This window comes from Xenopus laevis, chromosome 1S (genome assembly GCF_017654675.1).
Source record: "Xenopus laevis strain J_2021 chromosome 1S, Xenopus_laevis_v10.1, whole genome shotgun sequence".
NCBI classification, from domain to species: domain Eukaryota; kingdom Metazoa; phylum Chordata; class Amphibia; order Anura; family Pipidae; genus Xenopus; species Xenopus laevis.
In genome coordinates this window covers 16,337,605-16,364,109 of record NC_054372.1, presented here as the reverse complement: position 1 = coordinate 16,364,109, position 26,505 = coordinate 16,337,605, and the positions used below count along the sequence as shown (strand labels likewise).

At 40.6% G+C, this 26,505-nt stretch overlaps 1 protein-coding gene across 4 annotated transcripts in view; it reads right to left on the bottom strand.

Moving 5' to 3' along the window:
- Nucleotides 1-721: 721 nt before the first annotated feature.
- The window catches only part of LOC108706535 (serine/threonine-protein phosphatase 2A 55 kDa regulatory subunit B gamma isoform), a 73,961-nt gene continuing 48,177 nt past the window's right edge, over nt 722-26,505 (bottom strand). For all 4 annotated transcript variants that reach the window (XM_018243038.2, XM_018243037.2, XM_041579397.1 and 1 more), the window contains 6 exons: nt 25,236-25,348; nt 24,108-24,285; nt 19,747-19,911; nt 12,096-12,265; nt 7,432-7,523; nt 722-3,904 (listed from right to left, as the gene is read on the bottom strand). In XM_018243038.2, the coding sequence (XP_018098527.1) occupies nt 3,613-3,904; nt 7,432-7,523; nt 12,096-12,265; nt 19,747-19,911; nt 24,108-24,285; nt 25,236-25,348 (1,010 nt within the window). In that variant the 3' untranslated portion in view covers nt 722-3,612. The remainder of the gene's footprint in view (nt 3,905-7,431; nt 7,524-12,095; nt 12,266-19,746; nt 19,912-24,107; nt 24,286-25,235; nt 25,349-26,505) is intronic.

Here is a 26,505-nt window from a genome sequence, read left to right as displayed (position 1 = left end):
CTTTTCAGTACAGCTTTTTATTTATAAGGGAAAACATGAAAAACAGGGCTGAACTGGACCAGTGGGGCACAGGGAGAAGACCAGCCTGCTGCTTGACTGGAGCTGGGGGAATATGACTGGGTGTGAATGGTTTGCAATGAGAGTGAGGTTCCTCTGCACCTGGGATGGTGGGTCCTTGAGGTGGCAACTACTGGTAGGGCCCAGTCACCCCAGTCCAACACTGTAAACAAATAAAGGTTTTTACCAAAGCTCCAGTGCAGAATGTTTTCATCATAATTTTTTCAATAAGCATGCCAATATTCTATATTCCTTGGCTGTAGACATCGGCACCGTGTTGGAAATTGAATGTTCATGTGTAGGAGAACATGCCCCAAACCTTCTCGTGTGTGTCCTGTGCTTGAATGGCTGCCCCCATGGCTACACAGCAGCTTGCTTATATAAACTATAGTAGTACTTATCTGTTATCTACTGTGTGTCATGTGCTTGAATGGCTGCCCCCATGGCTACATAGCAGCTTGTTTATATAAACTATAGTAGTACTTATCTGTTATCTACTGTGTATCCTGTGCTTGAATGGCTGCCCCCATGGCTACATAGCAGCTTGTTTATATAAACTATAGTAGTACTTATCTGTTATCTACTGTGTATCCTGTGCTTGAATGGCTGCCCCCATGGCTACACAGCAGTTTGTTTATATAAACTATAGTAGTACTTATCTGTTATCTACTGTATATCCTGTGCTTGAATGGCTGCCCGGTGGCTACACAGGAGCTTCTTTATATAAACTATAGCAGAGTTCCTGAAGAAAACACAACACTTCTACCAGTTTATTAAGATCAGAACCTTGTATTTTCATTACTTTAATACACTTTCATTTTTGGTGTTACTGTTCCTTTAATGAGAAAAGCATTGTTGTTCTTATCATGGAGTAATGTAGTACCTTAGCAGCAACAAAAAAATATATACAGATGGTTGAACAATGCCAATAAAAACAGGAAAATGCCCATAAATCAGTATGGCCACAGACCAAAATCAGTTTTTGAAAGCCAAACCATTCCTCTGTGGTCACACAAACACTGTTCTCTCCTCTTGCCCAACGGAAAAATATATATTTAAAAAAAAATCGAGCCGCCTCTGAGCAACTTTTTATCTCGTAAAACTGAGTTTCGATCAACAACGCTATAAACCAAATGTCAAACTCCCCATGGACCACATATTCTATAAGTCACCCAGTGGTCGGTCTTCAAATGTTGGGGAATTCATGGGGTTAGGTGGGTGTAGCCATAATTATCCCACAGTTGTATATGAGGCTATGTTTTTTCATACCCTACACTGCGTTCCTGGGGGTAAATACAATAAGATAAATGTAAATAACCTCCTATTGGGACAATTATAAATGCACAGATGGAGTTACAGGAGTTTGACGTCCTTCGCGTAATTGACATAACCAATAATACGTTTTTGTTTGACAGGTTAATAAAGAAATAATGCTATTTCTAAGCATTTAATGCGAGAATATCAAACTTTCCGATGGATAATAGTGCCCACCCCCATTCTGTTATTACACCAGATATATAATATAATATTTACACGTGATAAAATCCATAATGAGTGGCTTATACAGTATAAAAAGACATTCTTCATACCCTTGAAATTAAGCCGGCACATTACAGTGTGGCCATGGCAAGAGTGGGTGCACATGCAGTTGTGCTTCACTAGGGTATTTAACGGCATTAGAAAACACATGGACCACATGCGTGGTCCTGTGTACAATTCAAGAGAGATATATATATATATTGTACGGCTTTATAAAAATTTGTTGCGCTTGAAAGCAGCGGTAGCGGTGTGCCGGTTAAGCCATTAAAAACATGCATATTATTCCGCGTGGGGTTTATATAGTGAATATAAATCTTTCAGACAGGCAATGGCCACTCAGCCACCCACTTAAGCACAGGCATACGTCTGGTTATTCACAGGGTGATTGCAATATATACATGCTGTAAACAATTATCTGACTGAGTCCTTTATAGAGATATACTGTATATCTTTCAACTATTGATAGCATTAAACACTGTGCCACAGTGTCAGGGCAAGAATATGAAAACATTCCTTCAGAATGCCCATGCCCAGTAATAAGTAACAGGAAAGATATAGAAAGGGGGTTACTTATTACTGCTGGAAGAATTGTTTATGAGAAGCCTTCCCATGGATGTTGCCTTCTTCTCAGCACACTGAGAGCATTTTGCACATGTACTGTTGCTCCCATCATTGCAACTTCTCTGTGCTCTACATAGGCCCCATATTGGTTTTGCAAATTCAAATATCATATAGGAAGAAAGAGGTCCATGAAATATGGAGAACCTAATACTTGGCTGCACTGATTTCTTGACAATGGACTTTCCTACAACCTCATTCCTCCCCAACGTCATCCTATAGTAATGGAAGACTGTTAGACCAGAACATTTGACTTAGCAGGACCCAATATTCTACCCAAAAGGGAGTAATCTTCACCTACCCTCTTCTAATCATCATCCCATCCCGTAACTTAATTTCCAAGCTTCAGTTTTGATTGCAGAGACATTTATATACTCAAGGTATCATGAGACACAAATGTTTTTGAGCAACATGAAACTGCACATTGGGGGAAGGATGAAAACCTTCAATGTTTTGGATACAACATGAAGAAGTCCCAAATGAAGGTTCATTATCATTCATCAAGTTGGCTGTTTGTCTGTAAAGAGTTGAGTATTTGTACTGTACCTCAGCTCCAAAAGTCCCTATTTCTCCCTTTGATTGCAAGCTCCGTGATGCCTGGACAATTGTGCATGGAGTAGCGCCATGTCGCAAATACAAATATTATCAGCATTTTTTTTTATTGAGAACTGCTTCAGGTCAGTCCGTATATTTAATACATATATATATATATATATATATATATATATATATTTATATAACATTCACAATGTAAAACGAGAACAAAAGAAAGAGCTAGTGCCTAAACATGCACCCATAGTGTGAATTTCCTGCCTGCCCTTTTTTAAGGCTTTGAAAGAAAAAGAATATATTATGAAACCAAATAAATCTCAGACTCTGTACATGAAGTTGTCATAATATGGCTCATGCATGATCTATCAAGGATGAATATGATTCCAAAAAAAAAAAGAAATATATATATCATTAATATATATTTCCTTTTCTGTCTCTGTATTTGTAATGATATTTAAGCTCACCATAAAATGTATGCAGTGTTGCTAGGTTACTGAGATGGAATATTATTGCAGTAAGAAGCATGGCCACATCCATAGTAATGTGAAAGAGTTTACAGGCATCCAAAGAACGTTTGAAGATAACGGCTGCCTTTCCCTTTCAGCATACAAGTATCGGGCAAACCCATAGATTGCCAAGACCAAGTCAATCTTAATCAATCACATGGCCCAAGGGTTCTAAATAAATCTTCCGCCAAGGAGGCATCAAGAACCACTGTATAGGGAGGTAATGCAAGAAGTTATGGTAGAACATTCAATCCCACCGCCAAGAAGACTTTCCTATCAAGGTCACCAACAAAGAAAAGACCTCTGGAAAGGGTAGCTTGGTATTAAATAAAGATTAATCCTAGTGCATCTCTGAGTTCACTTTATCCTGAAATATATACAGATTGTTTGTCGCTGCAATGGCAATGATGTTCTCAGTGGGGTGCCAGGCCGTGTGCAAGATCTTCTTGGTAAAGTCCAAGCTGTCCACACTAATGTCATCCTTTCGCCTCTTGCCACCTACACACACTCTGCGGGGTTTAAGGATGGCCCGGGGCTTGCTGCTTTCTCTCGAAGCTTCAAGAGTTACATCTCTTTTTGTGTTTCGGTCAAACATACGAAAGAAGTTGTTGTAGGCCCCTGTCATGATGACACTGCAGGCAGAAAGGCATAACGCATGGTTCGATCAATTGCAGGCAAAAACAGTTGCAACACACCGGATTAATGAATGGGAGACAAATGTTTATACGCACTGTACAGAATAAAGAAGTATTTCATTGCGGGAATTCATTTAAATGGCAGTAATTGGCAAAACCTTTTCCAAAGAAAGAGACATGGACACCCTGCAGGTATATACCTTGGTTTTATTCACAGCAGGGTTTCCCAAAAATAAACCAAATCAAGCAACGAAAAACACCAGGACAAAGGGGCCCTCTGGAAGCCTAAATATACTTATTGTCAGTCAGTCCCTCAGACACTTCTAGGGCAACTTAACCCAGGATAATTACAAATATTCAATTTACAGCCTTTTGGTGGTTGTTTTCTGCTCTCCCAGACTGTACAAACATGACCCACAACTTTGGCAAAGCAATTATGGAAAAGGACCTTGGAGTCCTTGTAGATGATAAATTTGTCTGTAGCAAGCAATGCCAGTCAGCAGCATCAAGGGCAAATAAGGTCTTGAGCTGTATTAAAAGGGACATAGAGTCAAGGGAGGAGGGGGTCATTCTTCCACTGTATAGAGCACTGGTAAGGCCCCATCTAGAATATGCCGTACAGTTTTGGTCTCCATCACTCAAACAGGACATTATTGTATTAGAGAGGGTACAGAGAAGGGCAACTAAGCTGGTAAAAGGTATTGAAAATCTTAGCTATTGGGAAAGACTGGCCAAATTCTGGAGAAGAGGCGCTTAAGGGGTGATATGATAACTATGTATAAATATATAAGGGGATCTTATAATAATCTCTCTAATGCAGGGATCCCCAACCTTTTCTACCTGTGAGGACATTCAGATGTAAAAGGAGCTGGGGAGCAACACAAGCATTAAAAACGTTCCTGGAGGTACCAAATAAGTGCTGTGATTGACCATTTAGTAGCCTCCATGAAGACTGGCAGTCTACAGGGGCTTCTATTTGGCAGTACACCTAGTTTTTATGCAACCAAAACTGGCCTCTGAATTCAAAAATAAGTAACTGCTTTAAGGCCTTGGGGAGCAACATCCAAGAGGTCGGAGAGCAACATGTTGCTCACAAGCTACTGGTTGGGGATCACTGCTCTAATGCTTTATTTACCAGTAGGTCTTTCCAGCTGACACAAGGTCAACCATTCTGATTAGAAGAAAAGAGGTTCCTCCAAAATATTGGGAAGGGGTTTGCTACAGTGAGAGCTGTGAAGATGTGGAATTGTCTCCCTGAATCAGTGGTACAGGCTGATACATTAGATAGCTTTAAGAAGGGGTTGGATGGTGTTTAGCAAGTGAGGGAATACAGGGATATGGGAGATAGCTCATAGTACAAGTTGATCCAGGAACTGGTCCGATTTTGGAGTCACAAAGGAATTTTTTCCCCTCTGAGGCAAATTGGAGAGGCTTCAAACGGGGTTTTTTTTTTGCCTTTCTCTGGATCAACTGGCAGTTAGGCAGGTTAGAATAGAGTTAAAAGGCTGAACGTGAAGGACGTGTGTCTTTTTTCAACCTAACTTACTATGTAACTATGTCACTTCCTGGACAGCAAGCTCACATACACAGCTACTTCCTGCTTTTCCATGCGTGATGAATCCCAATAGCTACTGGCTTTTCCACAAGCACAGTAACTGTAATTCTTTACATATGCTTTGTATCATAGAGAGAAACAGAGATATACCTTCCCAGCCACTGTTTTATAGTATATATCTGTGTCTGTAATATAACTACATGTATAAAACATATGCACATTTCTCTTCATTTTCTACAGTGTGAATAAACCAGTTATATAAACATGTATTTAAGGCAGTTCATGGGAATGTATCAGAATAACAACACAAAGCGCTATTTGGGTCAAAGAAACATTCTGTTAAAAGAGAACTGAACCCTAAAATGAATACGGCTAAAAATGCCATAATTGATATACTGAACTTCTTGCACCAGCCTAAAGTTTGAGCTTGTCAATAGCAGCAATGATCCAGGACTTCAAACTTGTCACATGGGGTCACCATCTTGGAAAGTGTCTGTGACACTCACATGCTCAGTGGGCTCTGATTGGCTGTTGAGAAGCTAAGCTTAGGGCTCGTCACTACCGTATATACCCGTGTATAAGCCGAGTTTTTCAGCATCCAAAATGTGCTGAAAAAGTCTACATACTCGGGTCAGCGGTACCGACCGGAGTAGCTGAGATTGCAGTCACTTTTAATCATTCCTATACCAACAGTACACTTGGGGAGAGACTGCAATATCCCACAATGCCCTCTGTTGGTTATATGAAAGAATAACAGTGCACCCTCTGTTGGTTATATGAAAGAATAACAGTGACTGCAATATCACACAGCGCCATCTGTTGGTTGTATGAAAGAATAACAGTGACTGCAATATCACACAGCGCCATCTGTTGGTTGTATGAAAGAATAACAGTGACTGCAATATCACACAGTGCCATCTGTTGGTTGTATGAAAGAATAACAGTGACTGCAATATCACACAGCGCCCTCTGTTGGTTATATGAAAGATTAACAGTGACTGCAATATCACACAGCGCCCTCTGTTGGTTATACGAAAGATTAACAGTGATGGCAATATCACACAGCACCCTCTGCACATGGTAGTGGGACAGTGGGACAATGCACACAGTAATCCGTTTGGCAATTCTCTGTCACCATCAACTTTGCAAAGAAGTCCGGTTGATCGCTGGGGGGGTCGCTTTGGCAGAATGTGCGCTGCTGGGAGACAGGGCTGTAGTTGTGTCTAGGCTTATACTAGAGTCAATAAGTTTTCCCAGTTTTCGTAGGTAAAATTAGGTACCTCGGCTTATACTCGGGTCGGCTTATACTCGAGTATATACGGTAATTATCCAGCAGAAAATGAGCTTCCCCTGTAATATAAGCTGATGCTACAGGTTTGCTGATTATTAAATTCTGATGCTAATTGCACTGGTTTCTGTGCTGCCATGTAGTAATTATCTGTATTAATTACTAATCAGCCTTATATTGTGACATTTCTATTCTATGTGTACTGTATATAGTTAGTGGGTCCCTAAGCTCAGTAAGTGACAGCAGCACAGAGCATGTGCAGTGAATCAGCAGAAAAGAAGATGGGGAGCTACTGGGGCATCTTTGGAGACACAGATCTTTACTGCTAAAGGGCTGTGGTTGCCTTGGGCTGGTACAGAAGCCCAAAATATAATGTACAACATTTCTAGCTACTTCTTTAGTTAAGCGTTAATTCTCTTTTGATGGATTTGGGTCTGTATCAATCTACATGTCTAGGTGCCTGGGAATCTGTAGAAATTCAAGGAAGGATTCAGGCAGCATAAGGATTAGTGGAAGTAGGACTCTGAGAATGTCACCAGGAACAAATGTTAGACATTGTACAGGTAAGATGGAAACCTGATAATGTATTTCCCACCTCAGCCCCGTGTGCTGTCACTTTGTAGTTTACAATACAAAATCAGTTTACAATCACAAGCTTTTTTAACACAGTCCGTGACTTACCTGTCTGAACCATTCCATGCACATTCAAACTTGTCAAAAATACAGTCATTTTCATACAGCGAACACAACTTGTTTCTAAGGTAATCGTGGACCTGTAAGAACAAACCATAACAGAGATACCTTGATTTTCATAATAGGAACACTAGACAATAAACAGTCTATTATTCTTCGGATGAATTACATCCATGTCAGTACCAATCTGAATTACAGTCCCATACAATTCTCTTCCCTTCATGATACTTGTAATTAATGACCTAATTAAAGTATCAGTCTACTGCAGCTTAGAACTTCTTTTTGACAGAGCTCCAGATGGTAATATTAACCTGTTAGGGCAGAGACACATGGTGAGATTCGGGGAGATTAGTCGCCCAGCGACAAAACTCCTCTTCTTCAGGGAGATTTATCCCCGAAATGCCTTCCCACCGGCTAGAAGGAAAATCGCCGGCAGGATGGCACTCAGAGTGATTCGTTTTTCGAAGTTGCCCGCAATTTCCTCGTCAGGCAACTTCAGAAAACGAAGCGCTCCGAGTGCCATCCCACCGGAGATTTTCATTCTAGCCGGCAGCGGAAGGCAGTACGGGGAGATTGGTCGCCCAGAAGAAGAGGAGATTTGTTGCCCCGAATCTGACGTGTGTCTCTGCCCTTAGAGCTGCCAGAACCCAGATGAGCTTCAGATTATTTATTCTCCAAGTTAAAGGAACATGTGGGGGGTTATTTATCAAAATCCGAATTTTTCTGATTTGTTAAAATACAAAAGTCCGCCCAAACTAGAATCGACGATTTAACATTATTTATTATTAAAAAAGCATGATTGAATTGGATAGGGGGGAAAACTCAATAAAATCCGCTCGATTAAGTCGGATTTTCAGGCTAATTCCAGTGCAGAACACAGAAACTTCCAAAGGATATGGACTTCTCCCACTGACTTATATACAACCTTGGTAGGCCTGAGATGGCTGATTTTCGGGTTCAAATTTTTTGCATCCTCGGGGTATAATAAATCTGGAAAGATTCGAGTTTTTTTTTTCCACTAAAAATTTTGATTTTATAGTAAAAAAAACTTGCATTTTTCAAGTGTTTGACATTCAGACTTTAATAAATAACCCCCTAAGTATTTAAGGGGCTATGGCCTTGTTTTTAGGGTTATGCAGCAAAAGCATCAATAAGCAAGAAAAATATATCTATAGATGCCTGGTATGTGCATTGTTATTTCTATTGCATAAACAAATAACAAGTTCAAGTTCAGTGTTATTTACTATTCAGCTCAGTCGTTTTGATTAGTAACCAGCAATTCCCCAAGGCTATGGCTGCAAGTCCTGCATGTGGCTAATGTCAAGATTAGGCCCAGGAAAGCTTCAGGCTCATAAATCAGATAATACAGTATTTAGAAATCTCCAAAGTCTTTGTTGAGGTTTTCACACCACTGAGTGGCCCAACATAAGTTACAGACAAGTAAACAAATAGCCTCCTGCTATATCGTTAGGTGGTATCCAGGGCAGCAAATAAACTGTCACCCTAAATGGCATTCAGGGTTCACCCTCCTTTATATTGCTTTGGGCCCTATAGTTTTAAAACCTTTGGGGCAGCACACTGACCTTTATATGTGCCTGCCCTTGTGCCCTGACTTCCATGGCTAAAACAAATTCACATAAGAAAAGAAACGGCTGGCTCTAATCTCTCTCAGTATCTACTTAAAGATTATCAAAGGCACCAAACTATAGTTGTGCTTAAAACATTCAGTGACGGAAAACAACTACTGGGTGATGGCTCACCAAGTAGGAAGATTGACCAGGGTGTACAAACCCCAGGTCCGACACTTGAAAAATAACCAGACTTTAGTATTATAAAGGTCAGCAGAGCTTGCACTCACCAAATTGGCCAGGTGGCCCAGAACCCGTAGCTTAGGCAATGTGAATCATAGGAAATAATTGTGCACGCACTCCTGCAGCGGTTGAGGTTAAAACTTGAAGCTTTATTCCATCATGTTAAAAGATACACGTCCTAATGCGTTTCATATCAAATGATATGTAATCGTATCATTTCATATGAAACGCGTTAGGACGTGTATCTTTTAACATGATGGAATAAAGCTTCAAGTTTTAACCTAAACCGCTTGGCTGCAGGAGTGCGTGCACAATTATTTCCTCCAAAACAAATTCACATATGAATAAACACAAGTTTTGAACCTGATTTGAATATGTCTATATTACTTGAAGTCTCCTCTTGCCTTGCCATATACTAAGGAAGGGGGGATATAGAGCCAGTTGTATATTTACAGTGATACTGTCGGATGGAGGTGAATTTGTCAGAGAGCAACACTAGCACCGGCTTCCTTGTATAATGACTCAACACTGTAATCTCATTGTGCCAAGTGGGGAAAAGAGATAGTAGTAATCTTCCTTCCTTGCAATCTTCCTCTCTTGCTCAGGCTCATGTCATCTCCTCCACCTACTGCCCCTTTGATTTCCCAAGCCCTGTGTCCAGCCTATCAATTACAGATATGAAGCTAAGGATTGGACTGTATTTCTCCATGCTCCTGAATCTACTTTGTTACAAGATGTGCTATAGAGATGCAGCAAGTCTCCTACACAAGATCTGCCCTTTTTCAGCCCTCTCCTCTATCAACAAGAACCACAAGGAAAGTTCACAAGAAAGTCATAAGGAAAGATTAGTCTCTAGCAGAAATTAAATCGTGCTGCTGAGAAGGTGATATGGGGAGTCATAGGGGCCACATATAAACATGGAAGTGTTCCCTTTAGATGTGGAAGGACATGTAGTTTATATATATATATATATATATATATATATATATATATATATATATATATATATATATATATAGATATATAGATATAGATACATATACACACACACACACACACACAGGAGAAAGATGACTCTAAGGCGATTCTTAAAAACCTCCACACTCTAGTCAGTATCCTATAAATATGTTTCCCAAATTATTTTTGGTATCCTGTACTTTATTAGTATGTTGTATTAGGGCACTCCCTTACCCTAACCTTTTTTTCCTGCTGTAAACAATGCTGCAGGAAAACTTGATTATTCCATATAGATAATGCTCTGACTTCATGTCATGGCTTTCCTGGTGGAATCATCTGATTGGAGCACTGATCAGATCCTTCCAACGTGATGTACCATGAAGTCTCACGCTCTCTGAATTTCATTCTAGGTGCAAATTGCTCTTGTGTTCAAGGAGGATCACCAATACGTCTGTGGAAGCAGAGTTTCCTAAACGGTGCCATTTCCCCCACCCCTACAGTCCCATTGTCATTCTATCCATCAAGATATTTGTCCAGTGGACAGTGGGGGAGGGGAATTTGGTTCTGTAAGAGTTTAATGTTATTTTTATTTTAGTCTAAATTATGTTCATATTCTGTTGTAAAGTTTTCAATAAAAAAAACCCTAAAGTTGCCAAAAGCCACAGTGGGCCCATCCTGAAAGTAAATTAGGGTAAGATGTAGGGAGAGTTCTTGAAGATACACCTAAAAAGTCAAGTGGTGGGGATGAACTGATAGTTTTATTTGTGCAGCCTTTTCATTTAATTGTAACCTTGGAACCAAAATACTGAAAAGCAAAAATAGGCCTGAATTCTTGTTTGAAAACCACTTCTATAATCTCTTTATGATGCTATGATGAAAACTGATTATTATTACAAAATAAAACCATAGGTAAGGTTGAAAAAAATTAGCTTTCAGATGATCCAGTGGAAGCCAACGATTGGGAGCTTCCAATTGGCTGAACATGGGTAGGAAAAGCCAATCTTGGATTTCCCAAGATCCCCCCATGTAAATACCAATTTCTTCCAATAAATACAAAACGACTCCCAAACGCAGTGTGTTCCCAATCCAGCGATCACCAGGCTCTCTTCCACCTCCAAAAATTAAAAGATTCAAAAAAAAATCGCCGTGTACCTCAAAATAATTTGAGGAGGGAAAAAACAGAAAAGTAATATAGTGTAGTATTTTAAAAATATATAAACCACCATATAAGTGTTCAAATACTCATTACGTGACCCATAAATTATTATAGTGAACAGCGAGTTAAATGCAGCAGACAAGTGATCCGTAGTTAGTGGGGTGGGATCTATCCACCTAAAATCCTAGTGTTTCTAGTGGTATATTGGATTCACAAGAAAGCAAGTAAACCAAAGCTTATCACAGCGTGAATTCCATTTCCGAGTTTAGTCTTCCTTTTCCCCTTTCTCCTTTATGGGCAATAAGAAGGCAGCATAAAGGAGAAAGGGGAAAAGGAAGACTAAACTCGGAAACGGAATTCACGCTGTGATAAGCTTTGGTTTACTTGCTTTCTTGTGAATCCAATATACCACTAGAAACACTAGGATTTTAGGTGGATAGATCCCACCCCACTAACTACGGATCACTTGTCTGCTGCATTTAACCCATTGTTCACTATAATAATTTATGGGTCACGTAATGAGTATTTGAACACTTATATGGTGGTTTATATATTTTTTTTAAAATACTACACTATATTACTTTTCTGTTTTTTCCCTCCTCAAATTATTTTGAGGTACACAGCAATTTTTTTTTAACCCATTTCTTCCAAACAGCAACAGTGCTCCTCTAATATCACCTCCTCTAATATCACAGTTACCCACCTGAGAAACAAATGAAGCATTTTACCTGGTACGTTTCAAGGGGCTTGGTTTCCATGTTTAGGTCCCACACTTTGACAGTGAGGTAATCCCGTGTGAGCATGTAACGTCCACTGTGGCTGAACTTGACATCTGAGACCGAGGAGATGATCTCTGAGAAGAATGATCGGTTGCTTGGGTCTTCTGGCTCTTCATAAACTGTAATGGCAAACATGGTGTTATATGTGGCTCCCCAAAAAGTGGGAAATGTCTGTATGTTTTATATTACCATTAAATATGGGCTCACAAGTTTTAAGTCCCACGCTTGTTTTTTAACATCACAAAAACTAGAGAGATCTTGTACACTTACCTTGTTACTCTCTGAGATCATCTACAATTAGACATACTCTCCTAGCTCTGTTTCTAATCCAAAGCAATATGGCTGGGTAGCTAAGGCAATTTTTAGAGAATGCCCACCTCCAGGGAACATGATTTTGACAAACCATATTTTATCCTCATCATATTATTACTGATCTGTTCCTAGAGGGCATCTAGTCTTCAGATACCTCCCAGTGGTGTGATTGGGGCTGTGCTACCGCCTTACTTACATTAATTGGTGCTCTTTAACCATGTTTTGTCACAGGAAAACATGTGTTTTCAAAATGCATCAGTTACTAGTGCTGCTCCAGCAAAATTCTGCACTGAAATCTGTTTTTCAAAAGAGCAAACAGATTTTTTTTTAAAGTTAATTTTGTTAGTTTTCCAGGTGCCCTCAGTCATGTGACTTTGCTCTGATGTACGTCAGTCGCTCATTACTACTGCACTGCAAGTTGGAGTGATATCACCCCCTCCTCCCCCAGCAACCTATCAGCAGAACAATGGGCAAAGTAACAAAATAGCAGCTCCCATACACAAGACAATAGCTCCCTGGTAGATATGAGAACAGCACTCAAACTAAAAGGCCAAGTCCCACTGCAACTCCTGCAGCTACATTGAGTAGGAGAAACAATAGCTTAGCTGAAAGCAGTCCCATTGTGAAGTGCTGGCTCTTTCTGAAAGCACAGGATTAGGCACAATGACCTAAAATGGCTGCATACACATCAATATTACAAGTAAAAAAATACACTTGTTGGTTGAGGAATAACATTTGAGATAGTGAATTATTTGTAATGTAAACAGTGTGATTTCAAATTAAAACTATTAAAACCATAAAAATCAAGACAGAATCCCATTAATTAAATCAGTTCCCTTTAGGGACGCACCGAATCCACTATTTTGGATCTGTCCAAACCCCGAATCCTTTGCAAAGGATTCACCCTAATACCGAACCAAATCCTAATTTATATATGCAAATTAGGGGTGCGAAGTAGTAAACTTTTTTTACTTGTTTTGTGACAAAAAGTCACACAATTTCCCTCCCGCCCTTAATTTGAATATGCAAATTAGGATTCGGATTTGGTTCGGCCGGGCTTGAAGGATTCGGCTAAATCCGAATCCTGCTGAAAAAGGCAGAATCCTGGATTCGGTGCATCTCTAGTTCCCTTGGACTATGCATTTAAAGGACATATTGTCCATAGACAGGCCCCAGGGCTGGCAGTTAGTTTTGAGGTAGAATGGATTTTTCGTTATCGGGTTGGGATCATGATTGATTTAAGATAAAGAGGCAATGCAAGATAATCTGTAATAGTGCCAGCTATCTGCCTAACCAGGGTCATTATTCTGAAATGTCTTTCTCTTGGTTATATCATCATGTTGGCATGCCTGGAGGAGACACACCATAATCAAGTCTTTGTTCTCATTTGTCACCTCTATTCTCCTTTCTAGACAAGATAACCCCAGTATCATCCATCACAGTGAAGTTAATTTGCGCTGTGCCAGTGCTGTTTATAATTTACCGTAGGTGAAATTCTTTGCACCTGGAAATGACTTTCTTTTGCCTACAACGTTAATTTAAATATGGACTGTATTCTCCCAGCCTCTGCTAAAAATACAACCGCGGCTTTACTTGCTGTCAAACATTCAACGAAGTGTCAAAATCACATTTTTTAAAATCCTCCTTAATTTGTAACATTCTGGCAGCTTCCATGCCCGCAGCTCGCCGTTTGACTGAAGCGCACCAGGTAATTACCGTGTCCCCAGCTCTCACACTTTCTCGCCTAATCTCTTTCAGTCTGCGTGTCATTGATGGGAGGAATTCTAGGCTAATTATAGCTTGGAATAGATGTAAAAATAGACAGGAAATGGGCAATGAACGAGTGCGTATATTCTGTGCCACCGCTTTGTGAGATTTTAGCTAAAGATAAAGATCTCAGCTGGCAATTCATTTCTTTTCCTTCCAACGGGGGACAGTTAGCACATTCTCATTTACTTTGAGCCAATTGTTAAAACTGGATGGAGAAGCCTAAGGGGGGGGGATTTAAAGTCACGTTTCCGTTTTTGAACTAAGTCTCAATAGCAGGACCAAAATCAGGAATCATGCTACTAATTTATCAGGGTTCTCTCCTAGGAGGCCCTTATTATTAGCCAATTGGTCACCTGGATTCCTGAGTGGAGGACCCTGCCAACGAATAAAGAAGAAAAAGGGGTCACTCATGCACAATCACCACGGGGGGGGGAGCAAGCAGTGACACAGGCCAGCAAAAAAGAATTGGAAATATAAACCCTTGAAATGAATGTGAAATTGATTAATTTCATGATTTTTATTTCTAGTTTTCGAGGTATTTGCAGTTTTTAACAATATATATTGCATTTAAAACAACAGCGCCACCTACTGACCGTTCCAGTGCTATATCTGCATCATTCAGTGTATGTGCTTGATGCAAAGATCACATCAGCCTGCAGTGGAGATACAAATTTTATAGATTTTACGACTCTCATCCTCAAGGCCGGATTTCTATTTCCTGCAATTTATCTGCCGCACTGGAACTTCGCACGTGGGGAGATTTGAACTACTGTCAAAATCTCCCACGCAGTTATCAGCAGGGAGTAGATGTGGCTGAGCTGCATGCCGCCCCTAAAATTGTGCTGTCCTAGGCCCAGGCCTTTCTGATAGACTCCTGCAGCGGGTCGGGTACCTGCAGGTTACCCGTAGGGTTGACAACTTTTCTGTAAAAAAAAAAAACTGGCATTCCTATAGTCTTGCCATTTTTTCCTATTGATTACATGCAAGGCCGGTAAAATACTGGCCAGGTGGCAACACTAGTTACCCTAAAAAAAAACGGGCACCTTGCAGAATGAGGGGAGGATTTTCAGGTGCGGGTATAGATGCGGGTCAGGTTGCAGGTCTCATCTAAATTTCTTATCTTATGTTATATTGTCAATATTTTACTCCTTTTAAAGTTTTACAAAACTTGTTTCTGTCCCCAACACTTTTGATGATGTCACTTCCGGTTTGCAGCAACATCACTTCCTGTTTGATGGTGGTCGGCAGGTTGCGGGTCGCGGATAAGGCAGTTGCGGGTCAGGATCAAAGTGGGTAAATATGCGGGATGCGGTTCAGGTCGCGGGCTGCGGGTTTGGGTCTTAGAAATTGCTTCCACGCAGGACTCTACTTTGTGGCTCTGCCACAAATTGGGGCCTGCTCATTCATTCCTCTCACTTATACTATTCCTGCCTTCTTACCCAGCCTGCCTCTCTGTATTAAAGGCATACCACCCAACATTTTAGAAATAAAAAGAGGGACAAAAAAGTTCTCATGATACGCATAGTGAAATTATTTTTGACCACTCCTATTTTTGTGACCACACCCACTAATTACCATGTTCATTTTATAAAATTTGGCAGGTTATGAAACTTTGAACATATTTCTGTGTTTTTTTCCAATTGTTACAGTTTTGATAATGAAGGTGAATTGCCCTTTAAGCTGTGAATCTAACATTTCCCAAGAGACCTGTTATCTTATATTGTTACAATTACTTATTTACTTATCTGAAAGTGTTACAAAAGTATCCTATCTTCTGCTGTGGCTGTTCTGGGCTCTCTGCCAAAAGCTAATTAAGTTAGAAACTTTGTTTCTTTTTCTGAATGTTCAGTGCAGAGAAAAACGGGACTTTCCAGTATAACGAGGGACTGCGGGTTGAGCTGTCAAAAGAGAGACTGTCCCTCTAAAAACGGGACAGTTGGGAGGTATGTTAAAGGTACAATGTAACTTAAACCTGCAGAAAATACAGGCAAATTAGCTTTCTGAGAAGAGGAAAGTCTTTTGATGTTGCTCTGCTTAGAACTGATCAAAGAAATGTCAAATGTCTCTTCTTCACACAGAACTTTGTTTTTTGAGTAGAGCAACATCACAACTGCAGGCGGAACTGATGTTTCAAATTCATTATCTAAGCAGTATTTAAAAACTGCTAACATCTTGAAAACTAGAGAGAAAAATAATAACTGTAAATTGCAAAGTGCTTAGAAGAGGACTCAGAGCCATTTTACATTAATTTGTTTTGAGGCTTTACATTTCTTGTTATTTAGAAATATACTGACTAAATCCCTTTAACACATAGTCATGCAGCGTATTATTTGTCGAAACAGAACTGCGGTGAATGACACAAGGTGCGGAGGTAACCGTGGAGCTGCCGCGTGGTCTGGAGGTGCTGAAAGGGTCCGGAGCTGGTTCTCTTATGTCTTATTAGGTACAGCAGAGCTCAATTCAGCACCAAGCACAACTATACGGAGGTGCAAGTGGTATTACACGCAACTGGCAGCGGGGAACGTGTAAGGGGGGTACACTGCATAACTGGTGTGAATGTTACTGTACTTGAATGTGTGAGAGTGATGTGAAGTCAATTTGTTAATGTTATAAATTTGTGGTTAAAACAAAGTAATTGGAATAATTGTAATGTTTTAGAATGGCCACTAAGTGGCAACAGTGTTAAAGAAATGTACTTTTAGTTGTAATATTCACCCCAGCCACTAGAGTGCAAAGGATATTTAAGGAGAGGACACACCCTGGGCGGGTTCTTTTTCTCCTGGACATCAGCCGGACAGGATCAGGTAGAGTGAGGGTCTCTTAGTAAGAAGTATTAGGTACTTCAGTTAGTTATTAGGGTAAAGCTAGCATGGGTAGCCCAGACCCCAACGAGGTAGTGGCCTAGAGGCCTGGCTAAGCCAAAGACAGGGAAGAAGTGACAGTTTAGGGCCAGATAAACCATCCTGAAGAAGGGACAAGGAAATTCCTATCTGGATTAGGGCAGTGGGGTATAGAGCGTACGCCAGGCTGCTAGGATCGGAAAATGGCACACTGGAAAATTCCTATCCGGAGTAGGGCAGGGGCGTAAAGCGTATGCCTGGCTGCTAGGACCGGAAGGTGGTGCAAGGTCCTGGAAAGGGGTTGTATTTTCACTAATGGAATGCCCTCTATGGCTGTGGATGAGTCTGCTAATAAATCACATTTTCTTATACTAATTGGTGTTGGATTCCTGCACTTTTAGTGTAAGCTCTTGGGACTACGTTTTACAGACGCGTGGGCATTTGTGGACATTTATATATAAAACAAAGACAAATCTGCCGGGATATGTGACTTGCAAGATACAGACAGACCAAAATCTGCTTTTCCTTTTACTCTTCTTAATGGCACCCAATATAGAACGTCCCGTGCACTACAAATGCTTATGTCAGATAACTGCTGGAGGTACCAGATTTAAAAAAACTGATTTTGTACAAATATACCCAGCTATTAAACCCCCTCTCTTTCTCTCTCTGGATAAGGGCCAGGGAAATAATCAGAGATGTATCTCAAGTAACAATCGGATGCCAAACAACAGCACTACTGGCAAGGTACAGCGAGCATCAGGCATTGGGAAAGGTCACTATCATTAAGCAATTGAAATGTCTGACTATAATGTGTGGGGCATGGAGAGAACACTGCATTTACTGAAAGGCTTGGCAAATAAAGGGCATGGTGCATTTTGTATAGCTTATACGCCTTTAGACCCCCATACACGGGCCAATAAAAGCTGGAGACAGACGAGTCGGCAGCTTATCGGCCCATGTGTGGGGCCCTCCGATGGACTTCCCTGATTGATATGTGCCCGAAAGTCACTGAGATGTTGATCAGGCAAAAAATCTGGTTGGATTGTGGCCTCATCTGTTCATTGATACAGTCCCGTGATCCGACCGCTCGTATTGCCTTTATTCTGATCTGATTGTTGGGCCCTAGATCCGCTCGTTTGGTGACATTGCATAACGAGCGCATCTCCCTGTGTATGGCCACCATTAGGGGGTTATTTATGAAAGTCTGAACTTATCTCAATATTTTCTGCTACAAACTCAGATCAAATCCACTCGGGTTTTTTACCCTTTTTTATTACATTTCCCGAAAATTTGCTTTGCTGGAAAAAAAACTGATTTTCATGATTTTTTCCGATTTTGCATCCATTTTTCACCCGAAAACTCAGAAAAATTCGGGGTATTGCACGAAACCCATCGCACATCAAAAAATCATTTGGACTTCTCCCATTGACTTATATGCAACCTCCACAGGTCTGAGATGCCGGATTTTGTGATTCTGACTTTTCCATCCTCGGGGTTTAATAAATTCCGAAAAATGAGTGATTTTTTAAAAGACTGATTTTATAAAAAAAAATCAAAAATTATTCGTGATTTTTGCATTTGGAGTTTAGTAATTAATAATAGTGTTGAATTAAGGCAGCCTCATACCTATGAAAAATATTCTCTGCACACAGTAATCTACTGCATATCCTCATGCAATAACCAAATAATAATAAAGGCATGGCACTTGCTATCCAAAATGCTCGGGACCTGGGGTTTTTTTCAGATAAAGGGTCTTTCCATAATTTCGATCTCCATATTATACTACAGGTATAGGACCTGTTATCCAGAATGCTTGGGACCTGGGGCTTTCCGGATAACGTATCTTTCCATAATTTGGATCTTCATGCATTAAAGTGGACCTGTCACCCAGACATAAAAAGCAGTATAATAAAAGTCCTTTTCAAATTAAACATTCTAAAAATTCTATCTTTTATTAAAGCATGCACAGCTGTTGTAAGCTCATTTAAAAATCTCAGCTGTCAATCACATAGTGTCTGCCCCTCCTCTATGCCTTACGCATAGAGGCGGGGCAAGCAATTACTTTCACTTTCCATTCAGCACTTCCTAGATGTCACTGCTCTCCCCCCACATTTCCCTGTTCTCTTCACCATTTAATTGTGTACCCAGTGCATGGGGATGGACATCAGGTCCCCCATTCTGGTGCACAAACAAGATTCTGAGATGATGCAAGGCTTGTCTTAATAAGTGTCCACAATATGGCTCCTGCCTGCTTGTTATAATTATGAGTTCCCAGACGGAAGGAAACACGATTCAAATAATTTATATAGTGTCATTAAAGTTCATTTGGCTTGACTAAAATAGGATTTTGAATAGTTTTTTTTGGTTGGCGGGTCCCCTTTAAGTCTACTAGAAAATCATGTAAACATTAAATAAACCCAATAGGCTGGTTTTGCTTCCAATAAGGATTAATTATATCTTAGTTGGGATCAAGTACAAGCTACTGTTTTATTATTACAAATTATTAAAAATTTTGGAATATTTGGATAAAATGGAGTCTATGGGAGACGAGCTTTCCGTAATTCGGAGTTTCTGGATAACGGGTTTCTGGATAACGGATCATATTATATATATATATATAATGCAAACGGCCATGATTTCAGTTGGTCTGCATGAACCCCCCTTGTTGTCCTTACGTTTGCAGTGCCTGTCACACAGCGCCGAGGCTCTCATGTCGCACAGTCGCAATGATCCCTTGCTGCTGCTGTACACAAACAGGTTGCAGTGATGAGGGTGAAACTCGGCCGCCGTAATGACTTCTGTCAGGTCCTCCATATTTGCAGGCTTGATATCGACAATGTCTGAATTGGGCTTTTATTAGGGAAAATAACTTTTCTTTTTGAAGCAAAGCAAAGAACCCGACACACAGACTGATGTTTTGCATTTCTTTTTCCTGTAAATCATATCATGATGGGAAAACCCATTTTCTCCTACAGTAAATGGCATCCATTAGGCCTATTATCCAAATTGCTAGCTTTGTAGTCATTAGTTATGTTTGATGGTAATGGATCCATCCAATGGATAGTCAGTGCCTATTCTGGGCTGCCCTGTGCTTTGTTATTTTCCCACAGCAAACATTGTGATGTTACTGACAGTCAGTACAAACTGGCGGCCTCTTTATGTATCTGGAACAATATCATCCTCCTAACACTACTATTTGGGGGTACAGCCCGTACAACTTTAAAGGAGAACTAAACCCTAAAAATGAATATGGCTAAAAAAATGCTGTACTTTATATAATGAACTTATTGAACCAGCCTAAAGTTTCAGCTTGTCAATAGCAGCAATGATCCAGGACTTCAAACTTGTCACAGGGGGTCACCATCTTGGAAAGTGTCTGTGACACTCACATGCTCAGTGGGCTCTGATTGGCTGTTGAGAAGCTAAGCTTAGGGCTCGTCACTAATTATCCAGCAGAAAATGAGCTTCCCTGGCTGTAATATAAGCTGATGCTACAGGTTTGCTGATTATTAAATTCTGATGCTAATTGCACTGGTTTCTGTGCTGCCATGTAGTAATTATCTGTATTAATTACTAATCAGCCTTATATTGTGACATTCCTATTCTATGGGGCAGATTTATCAAGGGTCGAATTTCGAAGTTAAAAAACTTCAAAATTCGACCATGGAATAGGCCAAATTCTTTTCTTTTCTTTTTGAATTTTTAGGCCATGTTTGGTCGAAGTAAAATCGTTTGATCGATCGTAGTAAGCGTTCGAATTGATCGATTCAAACGATTTAATCGATCTATCGAACGATTTTCAAAAAAAAACTTCGACTTTTTAAAACTTAGCAAAATTTTGGCTCTAGGTTCTAGAAGGTCCCCATAGGCTAACATAGCAATTCCCTCCTTAAGACTACAATTAGGTGTCTATTTCCCTTGCTCCCATCCACAGGGAAATACAGTAGTTTCAAATCCAAAGGAAAGATACTATAAGGCGCAGAGCATCTACTGCAAATGTGCCTTTATTCACCACAACATTTTTCGAGCTATATAAGCTCTTTCTCAAGTGACTATAAATAAAAAAACAGAACTGTTATTTTCCTTGAATACTTTTTTGGGTTAAAAGTCCTTAAAGGGCATGTAAAGGCAAAAAAAACTTTTTTTTTTGTGAAAAAGAAACCTATCTCCAATATACTTTAATTAAAAAATGTGTACCGTTTTTATAAGAAACCTGAGTGTATGCAGTGAAATTCTCCCTTCATTTACTGCTGTGGATAGGAATTGTCAGATGGTCCCTAACTGCTGAGCAGGGAAACAATCATACTTATGAACAGCAGGGGGAGCCCCCGCCTTACTTCCCAGCCATGCAAAACTTAAACAGCTTTTTTGTTTCCTTGTAAAGCAGTCGGCGACTGTGTAGAGATTTGTATTGAATTTTATTTTTGTCTTTACATCCCCTTTACTGTTTCCAACTCCAGCTGCAGGAACAAAGATCATGGAGCCAGATTTAAACAGATAAAATGGGATTCTATTTGGAGGATTATTTTGCTGCAGCCACTGGTTCCGCAGAGTTGGAGAAAGTTTGTATAAAACAATACAAAAACTATAAAATCCACATTAGATTACATGACAACACAGGACCCAGTGCAGTCTGCATATTCTGATTCAGTCTTGCTGTATTGGCTCCGGGCAAACATTATTTGATTGTTTTGTTAATTAATGACAATCCCTAAGCAGCCCAGACCCCACTGAGCATGTGCACAGTCTTGGTCTTGCAAAAATGTTTAACAAAGTTACAAGATGGTGACCCTCTGTGGCCAACTTTGAAAGCATAAATTATTTGTTTGATTAGACTTTTGGCACATTAAGGGGCACATTCACTTAGTTCGAGTGAAGGAATAGAATAAAAAAAACTTTGAATTTCATTATTCGAAGTCGAAAGATTTACATGCGCCAGTCGAATATCGAGGGTTAATTAACCCTTGATATTTGACCATATGTAAATCTGCCCCTAAGTTCATGTTTATGTTTAGTATACAAAATACAGCATTTCTAGCTTTAGTCTATTTTAGACTTTACTTCCCATTTAAAACAGAATTAAATTCATTAAAGTGTCAGCCCTGCAGTCCACATATCTTATCATTTAGGAGGCAGTAGTTGTGACATTTAATGATCAGTATTAATTACAAAACATGGCGGAGGTTGCTGCATAACCCTGTTCCAATACAATTCCAGGCAAATAATTACACTCTATTCACTCTCATTATCTGAAGCTCAGAGGGGACGGAACTTGCAAGTCATTAAATTAAATCACGCAGGATTAAAATGCTTCAGCGCCTTTCTAGTTCAACGTAGAAGAACAGAGATAACGAGCCCATTGTAATTACTATCCTGCACCTTAGAAATCTGCAGTCTGCCGCTGGGATTCTCTGTGAGACCTCATAACGACAAAAACCGCAACGGTTCTATAGCCATCATAAAGGAATGCAAATAAAGGGATATAAAAAAAAAAACCTCTTTCTGTATAAATACTTTTGTCATTTTTTAATTTTTTATCTTTTTTTATTTTATTCAAATATAATAGAGGGTTAAGGAAACACAGCAGTGATTTTGCACTCTTGCTACATTGTAATTAAGGCTAAAAAAATATATATGTAAATCAAGTTCCACCTATTTACCCAAGTAAATCTTCCCAAGCTGAAAGGTTATCCTGATGAGAGGGAAAGAACCTCCATGTAACTCCAATTGGATATCCAATTCATCTCCAAAGGGAACAAGCAAGCCAGTCTCAATATTGTAAGAGTAAGGGTCTGGCGGGGAGATTAGTCGCCACCCAGCGACAAATCTCCTTTTCTTCGGGGCGACAATCTTCCCGAACTGCCTTCCCCATGCCCTCCGCCGGCTAAAATGAAAATCGCCTGGGGGAATGCACACGCGGTTTTCGTTATCTCCCCCAAACTGCTCGTGTGGCCAGACCCTTATAGTATCAGCAAGCATATCAGAATCTATACCTTTTTTACTATAAGACAATATCTTATGAGTCATTGTTGTCACTCACTGGTATAGATTGCTACCATTAAGCCTTTTATCCAATCAATTATCGAAGTATTCCTAGGTACCCAGCGCCGTTCTTGTTCACATTGCCGTCTGAGGCAGCTCCAGTAATGCCCCCCCCCAGCCGATTACATTTCCGGGGGGGAGGCAGCAACGCTAGTGCGGATTGCGCTCTCTCGCCCTAGTAAAGCCGAATTTCCGGTTTAAAAAACGGAAATTCAGCTCTTAAAGGGACCAAGAGCATCTATTTGATGCCCCTGGAAACCTAGCTGGCGCTGCCGCCTGAGACTAGCCCCTCAGCTCGCCTCATTGGCAGATCGCCCCTGAAGGTGCGATTCTATTCTATTATTGCTTTTATTTACGATCATCAAGCTTTGAAAGGACAACAGGTATAGCCCGTATAGCCATTAGCTGCTCATTGAACATTCCAACTTGGAAAGCGCTCACAACCAAAATGGACTTGAAACATCATCATTCCTCTAAAACACCTCTATTGTTAAATGTTACTGTTCCTTTAATAGCAATAAAGACTAATTTAAAGGAGAAGGAAAGGCTAAAATGAAGTAAGCTTTATCAGAAATACACCAGTAAACCCTCATAGTAATGTTGTTCTGAGTCCTCTGTATAAACAAACACAACATTTCTTTCCTTCCAATGTGTACACATGCGCTTCTGTATCAGACTTCTTGTTTTCAGCATACACTTCCTTGCCCCGGGCGTGAGCATGCTCAGTATTGCTCCTCCCTCCTCCCCTTACTGCTGTAATCTGAGCCCAGAGCTATGAGTGAGCAGGGAGAGACTCAGGCAGGAAGTGATGCCACATCAAGCTAATATGGCAGTTTCTATCCTAAACAAACTAGAGCTGTTTACTCAGGTATGGAAAAGCATTCTAAATGATAAATATAATGCTATAGCTTGTACTATTGTGGCTAATCTATTGGTAATAAAATGCTTTGTTACTTTTCCTTCTCCTTTTATGGATCGCTGCAGTAAAGGATACTGAAGCTCCGATCTGTGATGGCCAAGTGCCAAAGGTTAATCCTGAGATCATCGGCTGACATGTAGGTTTCACAGTCGCTGTTGACAGAAATGGAGTTGACGTGGTATGTGTGTCCATTAGAAAATATTCTTCTCGGGCTAACTTCTACCATTAAGTCCATAGGTTTTAAGACAGGCACCTGGGAAAGAAAGCACACCCAATGCAGTCTCCATATTAGTTTGGCCTGATATCTTCTCCATAGTGCACACCTACTGTCAAAAGTTACAGGGTGGTTCACCTTTCAATAAACTTTTAGTATGTGACAGAATGATATTAACCACTGAAAAAAGAGGGGTACAGGGTACAAAATATGTTTATCACTCACCAGGTGCACCAGCCCCAGACGCTCAGCTAAGGGAGCGGATAAACCAGCAAAGTACAAGAAGAGGGGGTTCGGGCACTGAAAAGAACTCAAGGGCCGGCAAAAATAAAGTAAAAAATTTTATATTTATTGTAGATTCATTAAAGGAGAAGGAAACCCCCTGGGCCCCTGAAACCCCCGTGGACAGGACCTGCGCAAAGGGGTGAGAAACAAGTTAGGGGCATTTGCCCAGGGGGACAGGTAGGCCAGGGGGGAGGAGGGAGGGGGGGGCAACACAGGTGAGGGGGGAAGGATTTTGCGCCCAGGGGGTTTCCTCCTCCTTTAAAGAGGGAACAGTATCTCCATTGGCCCTATGTGTTTCGTGCCCACCAGGGAATGCCAAATGGAGATACTGTTCTTTTTTTTTAAGAGAAGAAGATGGCGCCTGTGAGCTCTGCTTCGCTCACTCTGCATGTGCAGTCACTATTTCAAAAGGGGACAGAATTCTGGGGTAAGACTGAGCAGAGGGGAGGCAGGGAGGGGGGCCAATGGGGACTTAAAATCGCGGGGGGTTTGGTTCTCCTTTAAGTGACAGAATGAAATTCATTGTACATTCCATTCTGGAAGCAAAGTCGTTATGTACTGGCTCAGTCTGTGTGGATTTAGGATTATACATATTCTCCTGCCTCTGCTCCAACTAGTTTTGACCTACAATTCCCAGTACGTACGATTCCTGTTGGGGTGCTGGGAGTTTTAGTACAAAATCTGTCCCAGAAGGCCCCTCTTACCTGTAATGATGTTACTGTACAAAGATCTTTCAACCTCCCTTCTTCATCTTTCAGATTATACCCCTCGGGTCTCTTATCCCGCTCATTAATCTTCCATAGTTTAATTGTTTTATCTGCAGAGGAACCGAGAGGCATGATCATTATTATGCTAATTTATCATAAAAAAAAGCATGTGTATACAATGTAAATATATATCTAGCCAGAAGATATAGGCATTTATATAACTGACATAGATTTTGCTGCTATTTTAATGCAGAATCCCAAAAACATATATGTTTTCTATAAGACCTACTTAATCTCCCCGAACTGCCTTTACCGGCTAAAATGTAAATTGCCTGGGGGCAGGCACACGGAAGTCGCTTCATTTTCCGAAGTCACTCAAAGTTTCCTCGTGAGGCAATTACGGGCGACTTGTTCCGTGTGCCTGCCCCCAGGCAATTTACATTTTAGCCGGTAAAGGCAGTTCGTGGGAGATTAGTCACCGCAAAGAAAAGGAGATTTGTCCCCGGGCGACTAATCTCCCCGAATCTGCCCTTGTGGCCAGACCCTAAACGGAGCCGAAGTTGAAGTCCAGAAACCTTAAATGGAGACGAAGTTGAAGTCCTGAAGCCGTAAAAAGACACAAAAACCACTACTGAACACCAATGTGTTTTTTTATTTTATTAAACTGGCCACCAATGTATTATTGTAAAAAAAATTAAAAAAAACACATTGGTGTTCAGTAGGACTGGACTCGTGGCTTCGGGTCTTTAGCTTTGGCTTAAGGTTTCTGGACATCAACCTCGGCTCCGTTTAAGGTTTCTGGACTTCATCTTCGGCTCCATTCAAGGCTTCTGGACTTTGGCTCTTCGGGACTTCTGCAGTTCAGCACAACTTCGACGCTGTCAAGGGGCCCGTCTATTTCAAAAAGTGGAGCACAGCAGGACCCCCTTTAGGCCCGGTATAATAGTACCCCCTGTGCCCCCCTGATGGCGGCCCTGTCTCTGGGACCGCAATATGTGCCACATCCCAAAACAGTTAACCTAAATTCACATACGATTATCTTGTCTAACCCTATTTTATGTGCCTTGTCCTACTAATATAACTGCAACAAAGTTCATGCCCCTTTATCAACATGCATGATAAAGGGGCGTGACCCCCGAAACGTTGTACTCCGCATTAAACATGCAAGGCAATCTTGCTTGCAATTAGTCCTGTGTTCCTTTGGATCTCTTTTTATGGAGCTACTAATAAAGCTGGCCACACATGTAGTAACCAGGTTGTGCAATTC